General features: G+C 36.7%; 1 protein-coding gene across 3 annotated transcripts in view; it reads left to right on the top strand.

Moving 5' to 3' along the window:
• Positions 1-13,808, top strand: part of LOC142981905 (cell adhesion molecule Dscam2-like) — a 221,668-nt gene that overhangs the window by 192,048 nt on the left and 15,812 nt on the right. For all 3 annotated transcript variants that reach the window (XM_076128169.1, XM_076128079.1, XM_076128247.1), the window contains exons 10-16: positions 10,265-10,418; positions 10,763-10,911; positions 11,847-11,937; positions 12,431-12,612; positions 12,874-13,019; positions 13,091-13,226; positions 13,531-13,650. In XM_076128169.1, the coding sequence (XP_075984284.1) occupies positions 10,265-10,418; positions 10,763-10,911; positions 11,847-11,937; positions 12,431-12,612; positions 12,874-13,019; positions 13,091-13,226; positions 13,531-13,650 (978 nt within the window). The remainder of the gene's footprint in view (positions 1-10,264; positions 10,419-10,762; positions 10,912-11,846; positions 11,938-12,430; positions 12,613-12,873; positions 13,020-13,090; positions 13,227-13,530; positions 13,651-13,808) is intronic.

Here is a 13,808-nt window from a genome sequence, read left to right as displayed (position 1 = left end):
AGCTATGTAAAATAAACCAATGTTTCGCCGACTATAGGATTCCAGTACAGACCATTGTAATCGGAAATTCGGACTTATTCTGACCGGATTATTTTTTTCCTTAAAAAGACTTTTACAGATATACAAACAATAATCATAAAGTATAACCAATTATATTGTTCTGTGTGGAAATAGATCCCACGACAAATGGAACCTGCGTGGCGACCTTAATTAACCACTGCGCCACGGAGTGAGTCAAAAATATTGAAAGTAAAGTCTGAAAACACCCACTAACTAAAATGTTACTAGATACTAAAATTTTAAAGATCAATATTCGGGTCATGAGTAGCAAGAAAACAATCACAATTTATGCAGTAAACATGCTCATGACATATATTCGGTTTAGTTAAAGTTAAACTGCTTTCAAGCAAGTTTCTGCAACGTTTATTAGTCGGTAGTCTGTACCGATTGTGAAGGCAATTCCCTACATGTCATGTGGTTTGTTGTTAGTTGCTTTCAACTTCACTGGAATCTCGACACACTTGGTTTTCATTACCGAACACAAAACTATAAAGTTATATATTTAATTTTATTTTTTTATAACCTATCTTTAACAACATTGCCAGTAACAAAATTGCCTATCAAATACAACTTTGCCCATCAGTTATAACTCTGCTCACTAGTATTAATTTGGCCCACCCGTATTTGCCATCGATTTTAACTTTTGCTTGCCAATATATTCGATTCTGTCTTATGATTAGTGGTCAACCTAGTGAAAGTTGTTCAAGCCGCCGGAAAGGCCTTTGATGGGCCTTAACGACTATTATCTTAGTAGACAACAACCGGGACCAACTATTTACGTGCTTTAAGAAGAACGGAGACGCTCAGTTCAAATACCACTATGCGGTCACCCATCTATAGATTGACAGCCCCATGGGTTGCTTAACCCACTGATCGTTTACCGACCTGTGAGCGCAACTGGCTATGAGCGCCTCGACAATATCAGTTTTACCTATAACTACTCATGCGCTTACCAGTACCGTCTTTGCCCACAATGTTATTTAAGCCGACGGAATATATGACGTCACACAGAATAATTGCAGTATGTCTTTGCCGATAGAGGATATTTCGTCAAAAGCAACTAAGATAGGTGCTTGTACAAAGGGCATACAAAGGTGGGCTGGACTCGAACGATATAGTTGCTTTAGTACTGTAGAGCTTTAGTACGAGATAGAAGGTGCTCAGCTATAACACAATATAATATCTATAGAGAAAATGTATTCTAAGGTTAGTATGATTTTCTAACACTACCATCAACACATTGTTATGAAAGCGTGATAACCACGATGTCAAACTATTCTAAGTATTTTTTATTTTTTGAACTACATAGCAAGTATTATAATATACTGAATACTATCACCGCGCCCTTGCGTAAATATTCTAATAAATAAAATAAATAAATAAATATTATTGGACAACTCACACACGGTCATTTGATTCCAAACTAAGCAGAGCTTGTACTATGGTAACCAAATAACTGATAAACATACTTATATACTTCTAAATACATACTTATATAGATACATTAACATCCAGGCTCAGAACAAATACTCGTGCTCATCACACAAAGATTTGTCCTGGTTGTTGCGGCGAGGTGACCGCTTAAACCACTGCGCCAAACGTGCAGATAAAAGATTCTGCTCTAGAGAAGAATCTACAAGCAACAATACATGCAAAATTATTGGTGTCTCTTGCAAAAGCGCGAGTTTCTCGTTTTGTCCTCATTGATACACACAACCTTACTCTAATTACGGTAGTTCAAACTATGTTCTACAGTACCGTCTTTGTCTCAATAGGAAATACAAGATCTGTTTATCAAAGTCTCAACAGAAAACCTAGAGAAATATCTACCACAGTTATAATTGCCTTTGAAGACATCACGCTACCTACTCTCTGTAATGAGGGAGGTGAAGAAACCAAGCCACTTAAAGACTTAGTGCATTACTTTGTATGTCCCCGCACTGAACTCTTAACAGCTGCATACACTACGGCTTTAGTAGCTCACGTTGTTTTTACAGTTCTCTAACTTTCTACTTTCTACGGTTGTTTAAGGATTTGAAATAACACTGAGAGTACTGTAGCGCGATTCTCTACAGACGGTACTATCGAGTATCGAATGTTTGACATTTAAATTGTACTGCCAAAATAGTTTTTGCGACGCCCGCTAGAGGCGCTGATCAGATTTTCTTACGAGGTGTCATCAGATAGGATACAATGATGCATAATTAAGTAGGATTAATAATTGATTTTTTAGGATTAAGTTTAGAAGTTAGTTAAATTGACACAAAAGTATGTTTTACAATAAAATTAAATGCTTTTTGAATTATTAAGTAGATGCTTTTATAACTTTTAAACTCTCGCGTTGCATGTTTAATGTATAATAGAATACGGGAATTAACGCGAACACGCATTTTACCTTAAACCTCGCCGTGGTCGCAGCTAGTCAGCCTGCGACCACGGCGAGTGCAACCTGCGCCGAAACGTTAGGCATTTTAAGGTAAAATGCGTGTTCGCGTTAATTCCCGTATTCTATTATACATTAGATGCTTTTAATCGTTTTTGCATAGAAGTTAAACTCAATACCCTTTCCAAGTTTAATTTTAGTGGCAGGATGGATTTTCCGAGAGATTTCCACGGTATGTAATCATATTGTTTATTTTTTATTGTTAAAATTAAATATTTTAAGCACATAATTTTCCCCATAACAAGCTAATAACTCTCCAAACTGTATCACTTATATGTCACTACGCAATATCTCACACCATCACTGTACCTAACGACTGTCCAGTGTGTGTGTATAACGACACATTAATAATTGTGTGGTCGGCAGTAAACGAGCTCGATATAACAGCGGTCATTCATCTCAGGGTCTGAGCAAGACAGTTTTGTTTATTCGCTTGCGTTGATCGATCTTTTCTATATAATCGTATAGCAAGTATATTTGAAGTGTGATAATTAATAAGAGCAGGCTTTTATGAAAGGAAAAGTGTTTTTTTTTTTAAAGACAGCTCCCGGACTAAGAATTGCTGTTGTGTGAGGACTTTTACAAACATACAAACAACGGATATAAAGTACAACCAGACCCGAAACAATTATTTGTGGATCGCACAAATAATTATACTTGTAATAGGAATTGAACCCACGACTTCACGACCTTAACCACTATGCCACGGAGGCAGTCAAATTAAAAAAGGGTGATCGTAAGTGCTCTGTTATTTGCCGAAAAACCTGGCTCCGATGGGGCAGACACCTTAAAATTTTCAGTACCTTCAGTCGGTACTACCAAGAAGAGGGAATTAGATAATTCCGTTCTACCTAAAGATTAATACCTACGACATCCCGATGGTGTCACAGGAATTATTTTTTTAGGTAATGGGCGCTGATAGAGTTTTCATACGAAAATTTATCGATAACTAGTCGGTTGTTATTTGATAGTAGTTGAACATCGCGCTACTAAAGGTCGAGTATCAATATGGGTAAAAAACGGATCAACAGTTTATTTTCAAATACTTTTAAATGTCTAACGCTCTCATTAGTATTATAACAATTTATTATCAAACAATTTTAAATGTCAAGCTCTCTCAATAGTCCTCTGCAAGTAATCGCTTAAAAAAGACTGAAGTAAAATAAAACTAAAAATAGCAATTGACAAAGGACTCTTATTCAAACACATGCAATTGTAAACAGGATACACAGACGAACTAACAGCGAACACTATTGGTGAAGTGTTCAATGTGTACACGACCGTGAACATATAAGTTATCTGTACTTTGAAGTACATTCACCGGCACAAATATGTATCAATTCACTAAATATCATTTGAAATGTTATATTTTATTTTCTAGTTGCCTTTTAGAGCCTCATCCTGTTAAAGCACTTCGATACGAATGTCAGTATAATTTAGCTGTGACAGCTTAATAATCGACTAGTGGTCTAAGCATTTGTTTCCAACCCTAGTTGTCGATAAGGCAACACACCAATGACTTGAAAAAGCTATTAAAAATGTCAGCATTGTAAATAATTATTACTTGTTCTAACAGTAAAGAAAACGATCGAAATGAAACCTTACATTTCTATGCCCATTTCAAAACAGTTTTTGAAAGAGTGCAAAATCTTGATCCAGTACATGATCAGGATGGTCAACTCGAGACTTTACCCTTCATTAATCGCGGGAGGAGACCCTTGTCAGGGAGTAGGTTCTACTATTTGCTATTTCAACAATGGCTGTTAAATAACTTCCAAGTGATAAATTCAGCACAACCAATTAGATCGTAAATGTGTCAATACAAACATATTTTGCTCACGACTATACATAGCCCCGTCGACTCCACATTCGGTTATGGTGGTCATAATTCTCGCAATAATGTCGCCGACAGACCGTAAGTCAAACTGCGGGATAATCCGGATCGCTCTAATGGAATAATAGAGACGATCTATGACGTCATATATTTTACCTACAGCCTGGATTACAACGTAACACAGAGAGATATGGCTTTTATTGTTCTGTATTGTTTGTTTGTGAATTTAAGTTGATTGGGCTAGGGTGAAACTTTATTGGTTTGATTTAGGAAGCTTGTGGCACTACTGTATGGGATTCATAGCATGGAGAAGAGCGAGAGAGAGAAAGAGAGAGAGAGAGAGAGAGTACCTGTATGTGAATTGTATCTACAGTCATGTAGACATGTTTGTACGTAATATTATGTATTGCTATGTATGTATAGTTCTAAGTATACATGTAAGTTACGTCGTGACGTTGCGGTTGTTGTTGCTTGTATGAAATAAAAATTACTGTTATCTCTGAGTTTGTCAAAGGTGGGTAACAGAGTTAATGACACACAAGATGCTGCAAGTTTTGTATTACATCGGCATTAAAAAGAATATTTGTTTCTCGTTGCATATTTATAATGGGTTGTTCTTTGTTTTTTAACCTCTGACTATGCTGACACATGAAACCGTTCTTTTCAATCAGTTTTCTATCATGTTTCATTAGATTTCTAAGAATATTTCGATGAAATACCTACATAATATTTTATAAGCATTACCAAGTAACTACTTATAATATAAAAGTAAAGTATGAAAAGACCGGTGGAACAGCTAAGCGTCTCGTTAATTCTCCGTAAGATCAACATTCCTGGGAGATAGTTCCTCCACAACTTCACGATGGCCCATTTAATTTTAACTCCTTAAGATTTGCTTGAATTAAAATAGTTTCAAAGATATTATATTATGAATCTCGGTTTTATTCTGCAAGATTTTATAGCAAGATATTATACTAATACCACTGGATCTTGCTTATTTTACTTCGTATAACCAGAACTGAGTTTGTTTTGAAAATTTTAGAGACTGCACTTTACAATTTATTTGTATATGCACATGACTATTCAGTACGTACTTTGCTATCAATCATTAGAAGATCAATTTCTTCTTCTTATCGTATTAGTGGTCAAAGTTGTTCAGGCCGCCCAGCCGTCCGAAGACCTTTCACGTGGCTCACGAACTTGAAGATCAACTACAACTTTTAAACCCAGGCACTTCAATTGTTGTAAACAACAAAAGCATTGCACATGCAAAACAATAACTCTGCAACACGAGAAGCCAGAGATAAGCGTACAATTATACAATTAGCCGACTATCAGTGCGGGCATCTGATATAAATTCGTGAAACGATGCAACGTTTACAAGAGAACGCTGTGAGCGGGCGCCGAGCCAACACGCCGATCGTTTAGTCGAGGTTGCAAGTGACGGCGATTTACTCTACTCAATTTATTATGAGTTAAAGTACAGAGCGGCTCCGTCGCAGGTAATTGAGAATGATTTTTGGGTATCTGCATTTAAAGTCTCATCAAAATCTGTTTAGCTGCGACAGCATTGCATATTCGCATTTTGTTAAGGCACCTTAAGGCAGCTTTTGACGATTTGCACGAATTACAATATACTTTTCGCGTTATCTTTCTTGATCTGATAAATATTATCACGCCTTATTTCTAGTAGTAGACCAAGAACGTTCCTTGTTTCGGTCCCTACAAACTTTTTTGTTTCATTTCATTCATATTCACCGATTTGAATAAAGCAAATACACACATAATTATATTATTATTCCATGTAACAAGTATCAAAACTAGTTTTTGATACTTGTTACATAATTAATATCGTCTTGTATATAAAAATCAATGTCCGGTCTGTACAATCTTACACCACACACTGACACACAGTCTGTCAGTTCAGTTATTAAGCCTGTACAATCGCCGTCCGCTCACAACACAAGCCATCATAACTCGGCCGAGCTATTGTATTCAGCCGTTATTATGTTAGTGCTGCTAATTGAATTTATTCGCCCACCGATCTCAAACGACACGGACGATTAGCTTTTAGTGCTTTGTATCTCAATTTTCTTTATAATTTAGGGCTATAGCAGACATGCTGGCTGATGATTTAGCTGCTTTTCAGAATGTAGTCGTAGCGTGCAAACGTTCCGCGGGAGTGGTGTTGCGCTCAAACGCGGCGATTGGATCTCTTTTTAGAAACTTGACACTCAACACACATTCAAATTCCGATCGGAACAATTGGCATCTGCGGAAAAAATCGATAAAACGCGTGATCTACATTGGGAACAGTACCTCGATTCTCTACTACTATCGACTACCGACAACCGACCTGTCATCGAGAAATTTTGTATGAAAATCTGATCAGCACCTCTGACGGGCGTCGTAGGAAACATTTTGGCAGTACAGCTAAATGTCAAAATGTCGATAGCTAGCCGGTTGTCGGGAGTCGATAGTGGTAGAGAATCGAGCTACAGTTGCTCAAATACGCGACTCAGATTCTGCTTCGCTAAAAAACGATGCAGTACCTATTCATAATGTCGCTAAATCGCAACACCGATGCTAAAAATTTCTTGTCTGCTGGTGGTAGAGTCTTACAGAAAGCGTTAAGACTGCATACGTGGTTCATTCTTTATACGAAAGCTAGAACGCGGGTATCTTAAAATAGTAGGTTTAGCTTTTGGCAAAAATGCAATATGGGCGCTGATCAGTCTTTCTGATAAAAAATCTCGATATTTATTTGATTCTAAACGGTACTAGAAAATCCCCCTAATGCCCTTTAACCTTTATTATTGAACACTGGCCATAATCACATTGGTGTATCGTACGTAATAATCGCCTTGTTCCTAGTTCCCTGCATACATTACTGCAGTCATTTGGCGGCATGCACGTTCGTAAATCTCGTCACACTAGCGTTAACACATGCGCATATAGCAACAACAAATTAGTAGCATTTTATTTCATTCCGGTGCTTTTTGATAATTTATAATTGATTTTTCAAACGTGTGTTATTTAAGATCAATACTACTCAAGGTATGCAAAGTCTCTAACCTGCAATTGATCAGCGTGATGGACTCAAGGCATAGCCTCTTCCTCATTACGGCAGGAGACCCTTGCCCAGCAATGGGACATTAATGGGTTAAAAAAATGTTCTTCATTTCATCAAATGTCTTAATTATCATCAAAATCAGTTCATCGGTTTAACCGTTGAAGCATAACAGGTCGAAAGACATACGAATTTACAGTAACTACTATGGAGTCCGAATTTAGGATTTCTTCCACCAGTTTCTAGCTAACATTTTCAAAAACTAGCTATATTAATACTATAAAAACAGACTCATACAATAGATTGTTGTTGTTCCATTTCCATATTTAGTTGACTGAAGCCGCGGCTGAAACAATATTGTGCAGCATAACTCTCGCTTACGTTAAGTCTCGCGTGGATTTATGAATGTCGCTTCGCTCTAGTTTAGCAGTTGTGTCGACACATGGAGCTAACCGGATTAGTGTAATGATTCTTTTATACGGTTAGAACTTAATATTATTGGAGACAGTATTGAATCAATTCTAGCTATTACAAAGGAAGCATCTTTATTATAATTTATTTAGTAGCAGGTAGCAATCACCACAATAATGCATTTTACTTAGCTTAAAGGCTTAAAAATTACAATAACCATTGTTCCTATTTGACTCTGCTTCGTACAATTAACGCAGAGTTAGTGCCAAAACGACAAATGAACCACTTCTAAATGCATGATTCCCGATGACTCTGATATAGCTAAGTTGTATTACAACCCCACGGACCGATTCATTTCTTTTTTTTTTTTGAGAAATACTATCCGATACATAAAGAGACAGGAAAACGAGTGGAATGTTTTTCAGTTTTTTCCGATTTAAATAATCTGACATTCTTCTTGTTATGGTCAGGACATATATCGCAAAATAGTGCTATTGGCGTATGTATTAGTTTCTCAATTCCTAAAAAATATTCCTACATCAAATAAGAATTAAGAACCAAACTACCCGTGTAATACTGTAACTAAAACCTCAGGTGCAACTAAGCTGCAACTACCAACTTGCACAAGTGGGTGAGTAATGTACGTACTAAGTGTCGTGCCTCAAGCTAACCGCACTACTTAATACTTGGGACTTTTAACGTCTCTAACTTTACAACTAATCGTTCTTGAGTTAGACTTACGTTATTATAATTTTATGAGTTTGGTGTTCTTTTCCTTTTTGTGGTCTTTAGTCATTCGCAGGTACTGACTTGACTTCAAAATAAACTAAATCACTTTTACCCTGCCGAGCACTCGTTATCTCGTGAAATTAATAAGGTAATAGGATTTGAATCCGCTCCGATGAATAGTTGTGCATTCCGGTATACTAAGATACTTTTATGATAAAATATGTCGTTTTTAGTGACTGGCTACACCTATATTATTATCTTTTGTAGTCAATGTGTAAAGTGCGAAAACCGGCAAAGTGCGACTTGGACTCGCGCACACAGTTCCGTACCAAAAAAATACAAAAAAACACGTATATTGCATCAGCTATCACGGTTTATGAGATACAGCCTGGAGACAGACAGACAGAGGAGGCTTAGTAATACTTAGAAATTATAATAAAGTCTCAATGTAATACTGCTTATAAATAAACCTTTAATCCATACAATAAATAACACCATTGCCTTCTATGAGTCGTTACAGAAACGAATTTATCTAACTAATTACGACCATTCTTGACCACATCCTACTCACAGCTCCCGATACGATGCGTGATCCGCATCACTCGGTATCTAACATCACGCAAGCAATGATCTGTGGCCGTCGTGAGTGCGATAAATCCACCACTAATGGCAGATACCGGGTTGTGATCCATGATAAACGGCAACCGTACATTTACAGATATACAGTCGTGAGCAAAAATATGTACCTTGTAGCTTATCAATGTAACAAAGCAAAAAGTATACAATATACTGACATGCTGCTTTACCAAACGTATATTTATGTATGAAAATTAATACCAACATCCATGCTATTCAAAGTATGTCGTTGTGATATACTTTGGCATGTATTTTATTGTGTACGTACTGCAAAAAATTTCAGGATCAAAAATTCAGTTATGCCAGTATTAATACAACTTAGCTATAATTTTACTGAGATTGTGATACACAGGCAGATACAAGCTATTTGAATACAGCATCAGTTATTTCACCAGTTTAACTTGTAAAATAAGCTTTCAAATAAATATTAATGAGCATGTATTCTTGCACATGACTGTACGTAGATTGGATTTTGTTTTGACGTAAGAGTTTCAACGATAACGTTTGCGTTCAGTTATTGGGGGCAGAGGACACAATGCCGCTGACAGGTATTGTTTAACCTCTGGTTTTGTTTTAGTCTGTGTCAATTCATAAACAATAGGTGCCGAAGACAACCACGTTGAGATCATGGACGATTAGAAGTAGGTTTCTTTACGTAGTGTTGAATGAATTGATTTGGTTTATTCAATAATGTCTCTTCGATTAGGTATTTGAGAGTTTGTAATCTTATCTTCACTATGCAGTTGCTTTGTGTTAAGTTTGTATTTTAAACTAGTTCCTACTTCTTTTAAAACCATTTTTTTTTAAGATGACGCAAAAACAAACGATTTCGCGTAATTCAATTTACTTCCGAGCGGTTACGTGCGCTTTTGTAAATGAACGGAATACCTACATGAGGCTCTAATAACTGACGATTTAACTTACGCAAGTCTACTCACATGTTATTCTCGGCATTTGATCTGAGTTTAGAAAAAAATACATAAGCACTAATCAAGAAAACAGTCCCCACAGTCATATTAACACGAAACTATATAGTTAACTGCATGTTATTTCATAATCAATTACTTTTTATTATTTACAGACACGGCTCCAGAACTGCACTACACGTTCATAGAACAAGCGCTACACCCCGGACCAGCTTTAGCACTTCACTGCGCTGCGTCAGGTTCTCCACCTCCAAGGTTTACTTGGTTACTAGATGGGCAGCCTGTTGAAGAACACAATACGCCTCAAAGGTAAAACTCCTCGATATTTTAAAAGCTTCAGTATATGATCACATTCAATGCTACACAACTGGTAAAAATTTTCAAAAAATATTGACTATTATCTTTTAGGGAATAACCAAATATGATATTAATACAGAATAGTTTTAAGTAGTGCTTAGAGCGCTTTCACGTTAGTAATGCTAAGGTTTCAAATACACGTTTTCTTCAAACTAATTCAATAGCAATTAGTCTATTGCCTACTTCAACGTGCGCATAAGGTGAAGGTGCCGAAAGTTTCCATTCCGCATGTGACCACCTAAAAGCACTTCAATAACCTCTCAGTAGTTCATTAGTTTCTTCTCATTTGTTTACAGAAGCATTACCCAGTTCATGAACTCGAACAGCGACATAGTGAGCTACTTGAACCTGACTTCAGTGAGACCAGAAGACGGGGGGAGGTACACCTGCAGAGCTCACAACTCAAGAGGAGCTGTGGAACATTCCACCAGGCTTAATGTCTACGGTAAGTTAAATAATAAAACACCCCATGTCATCATTAAAAATTTTAGTCCCGAGTAAAACGAGGCGAGATTCTTGGCATGTACAGGGCTCACTAAACTTTGAGTATATTACTAAACTTTGAGCTGCCAATGAAAATATTTAAAAAGCCTACCACTAGCTTTGTGTCCAACCCGAGCTTCGAACCTGAGATCTCATGATCACAACTTCATCAATATACCGCTCAGAACACAGAAGCCATTAATTCAATTTACCACAAGTTATACAACTGTGTATTGAATTAGAGTTAGTTTGACCAATTCTCGGTATAGTAATTAAATTCTACAACGCTTTGATTCAATATTAATAATGAATTCCGTTTAATATCGTCAGACTGGTTCCGTACGAAGAATTTGGCAGATATTTGTGCCAAATTCTTATGAGTACAGAACTTATGAATTTAACTACGGATATTACAATTTTCTGCCTTTATGCCAATGTTAAACTAAAATTCTGTGTTTTGAGATACTGATCTTATGCATATAAGTCATTAAGGAACTGTTTACTGTGCTTAGTCATATCAAACATAAGTTGTGATTTCGTTTTGAATAAATATTATCCTAGACTTGCTTGGATAGCTGTACGGTGGAGGTAGTCCATCTAGAACACCCGTTCGAATAGCACCTAGCCTTATTCACCTATATATTTGACAGGTTCTCTTCGTGGACTAGGCTAGGTGCTATTAGAACGGGTGCTCTAGATGGACTACCTCGTACTGCGGACTCAAGACTCCTCTCAATTCGTGAGAAGACCCGAGTCCAGCAGCATAAGGATGACGTTTAATTTATATTACATTTCTACTCTACTCTAACTCATCCCTCGTTTGAAAGGAGACCCTTGCCCAGTAGTAGACCAGTAATAGGTTCAAAATAAATATTTTATTTGGTTTTTATTTTGCAGGTCCGCCATCAATAAGGAGCATCGGTCAGATCCGCGTGGTGGCCGGCGTGAACACCACCATCTACTGTCCATACTCCGGATTTCCAATCAGGTTGATGGAGGTGCATTTGCTTAGTAAAATTATAAGTTTCATTTTTGTTTTGTTTTAGTAGTTTGGTGTTAGTTTTGTAACCCTCTTCGTACCTGTTTTTGGTAAAGACAAACTGTTGTGATATTTTCTTTCCCTTCTGATGTAACTTTAGTTGCCAGTACCCTTATAGTATACGCCATTTAACTTTGAGTGCCTGAATATATTAACATGTCGTTGTGCAAAAGGCGAAACATAAAAACAAAAGACGGAGGTAATGAAGGCAGGTGACCATGACAAAACAACTTCAGTGTCCTTTGTGTTTCGTCTTCTACGTAGTGGTTTGTTGCTATGTTCAGACACTTTCAGTTAAATCTTGTATACTATAACATCAAAATAATAATGCCTTAAAGAAAATCCCCTCTAATTTTGACAAGAATGCCGTATTGAAATAATAAAAAAAACGTACCTAGTTCATAATATTCGGTTATGTGACTCTGATTTTTCACTTTTACAGTGAGATTCGTTGGCAACGAGGTGGTATGGATCTAAGTTCCACTGGAGGTCGTGCTCTCTCAGGAGTTGGTGGTGAACTGCTGCTGTGGCCAGCTGAGCCTGCTGACGCCGGAGTATACTCGTGCAGAGTCTCTTCTCCATCAGGACAATATGCGCAGAAGGATGTCCAGATTTTTGTTAGAAGTAAGTAATTGTCATTTTAAAGATGGCTCTGCGGTAAATGGTCAATCATGGTATAACTTCATCAAGTCCTTGTCTAATGAGCTGAAAATACTTAGTTAGTATGCACAAATTAGAATTTTTATTCTACTCATTGTAGTTAACATATGAAATGCTTTGAAATTGACAAGTACAAACAAAAAAGGCCTCCCAAATGTTGATTGTTTATTGTTCACATTGTAATCAGCTATGAAGCAATTTTGTAATTTTGCAATAAACTTTCAGATCCACCAAAAATAGCAGGATTCAATTTCCCAACTGACTTGGTAGAAGGAAGTTCAATACAAGTACTATGTGGGATCACATCAGGAGACAAACCAGTATACTTCTCATGGCTTAAGGACGGGCAACATATACCGTCCACTTTACAGGTACAATACATTTTCAACCTTAATACTTCCGTTTTAAAGTTCATATTACTATATCATTATTTCTTCTGCAGGTCCAAGAGAAGTCATTAGATGAGTTTAGTTTTTTAATCTTCTCACACGTGACGTCTAAACATAGTGGTGAATATACGTGCGTGGCCAGTAACTCTGCTGCTGAAGTGAATCATACTGCAAGATTGGCGGTCAAAGGTAAAGTAATAATTGGCTTATTTTTTGCATTTTTATATGAGTGTAGTTATATATTTTTTAAGTTAGCAAGAAGCATTAAATTGTTAATAACAATATGAACAGTCTTGAAAATGACAAGTAACTACTGCAGTTTTGAGGTACATTTTTATGACGTATAACTACCAGTAGTTTAGTAATGGCCAATAATCATGATCGTAAACATAATCACAATCACAATCACTACTCTCTATACATCTTATAGCATTTTGCAAGACATAGGTAATTTGGTAAAACTGATGTTTACAAAGTATTTATTTCATTTCAGTGGCACCCTCTTGGGTATATGAACCTCAAGACATATCAGCTCTACTCGGAACACAAATCTTAGTACATTGTGGTACTAAGGGATATCCGGAGCCAAGAGTTTCTTGGCTGAAGGGACACGGTAGGTAGTAGGTACTGATATTAACCATAATAAATAGACAGATTTCAACAACAACAAGACTAGAATATTAACAAAATAAATAATAATTTTAAAAAGTCATTTTCTTATTTTGATTCCGGTTTTCCAATTAAAATTGGTCCAAGAGTTTGGTCTTGAAA

This window comes from Anticarsia gemmatalis, chromosome 1, assembly GCF_050436995.1.
Source record: "Anticarsia gemmatalis isolate Benzon Research Colony breed Stoneville strain chromosome 1, ilAntGemm2 primary, whole genome shotgun sequence".
Classification (NCBI taxonomy): Eukaryota; Metazoa; Arthropoda; class Insecta; order Lepidoptera; family Erebidae; genus Anticarsia; species Anticarsia gemmatalis.
This window is presented reverse-complemented; position numbering and strand designations above follow the sequence as displayed.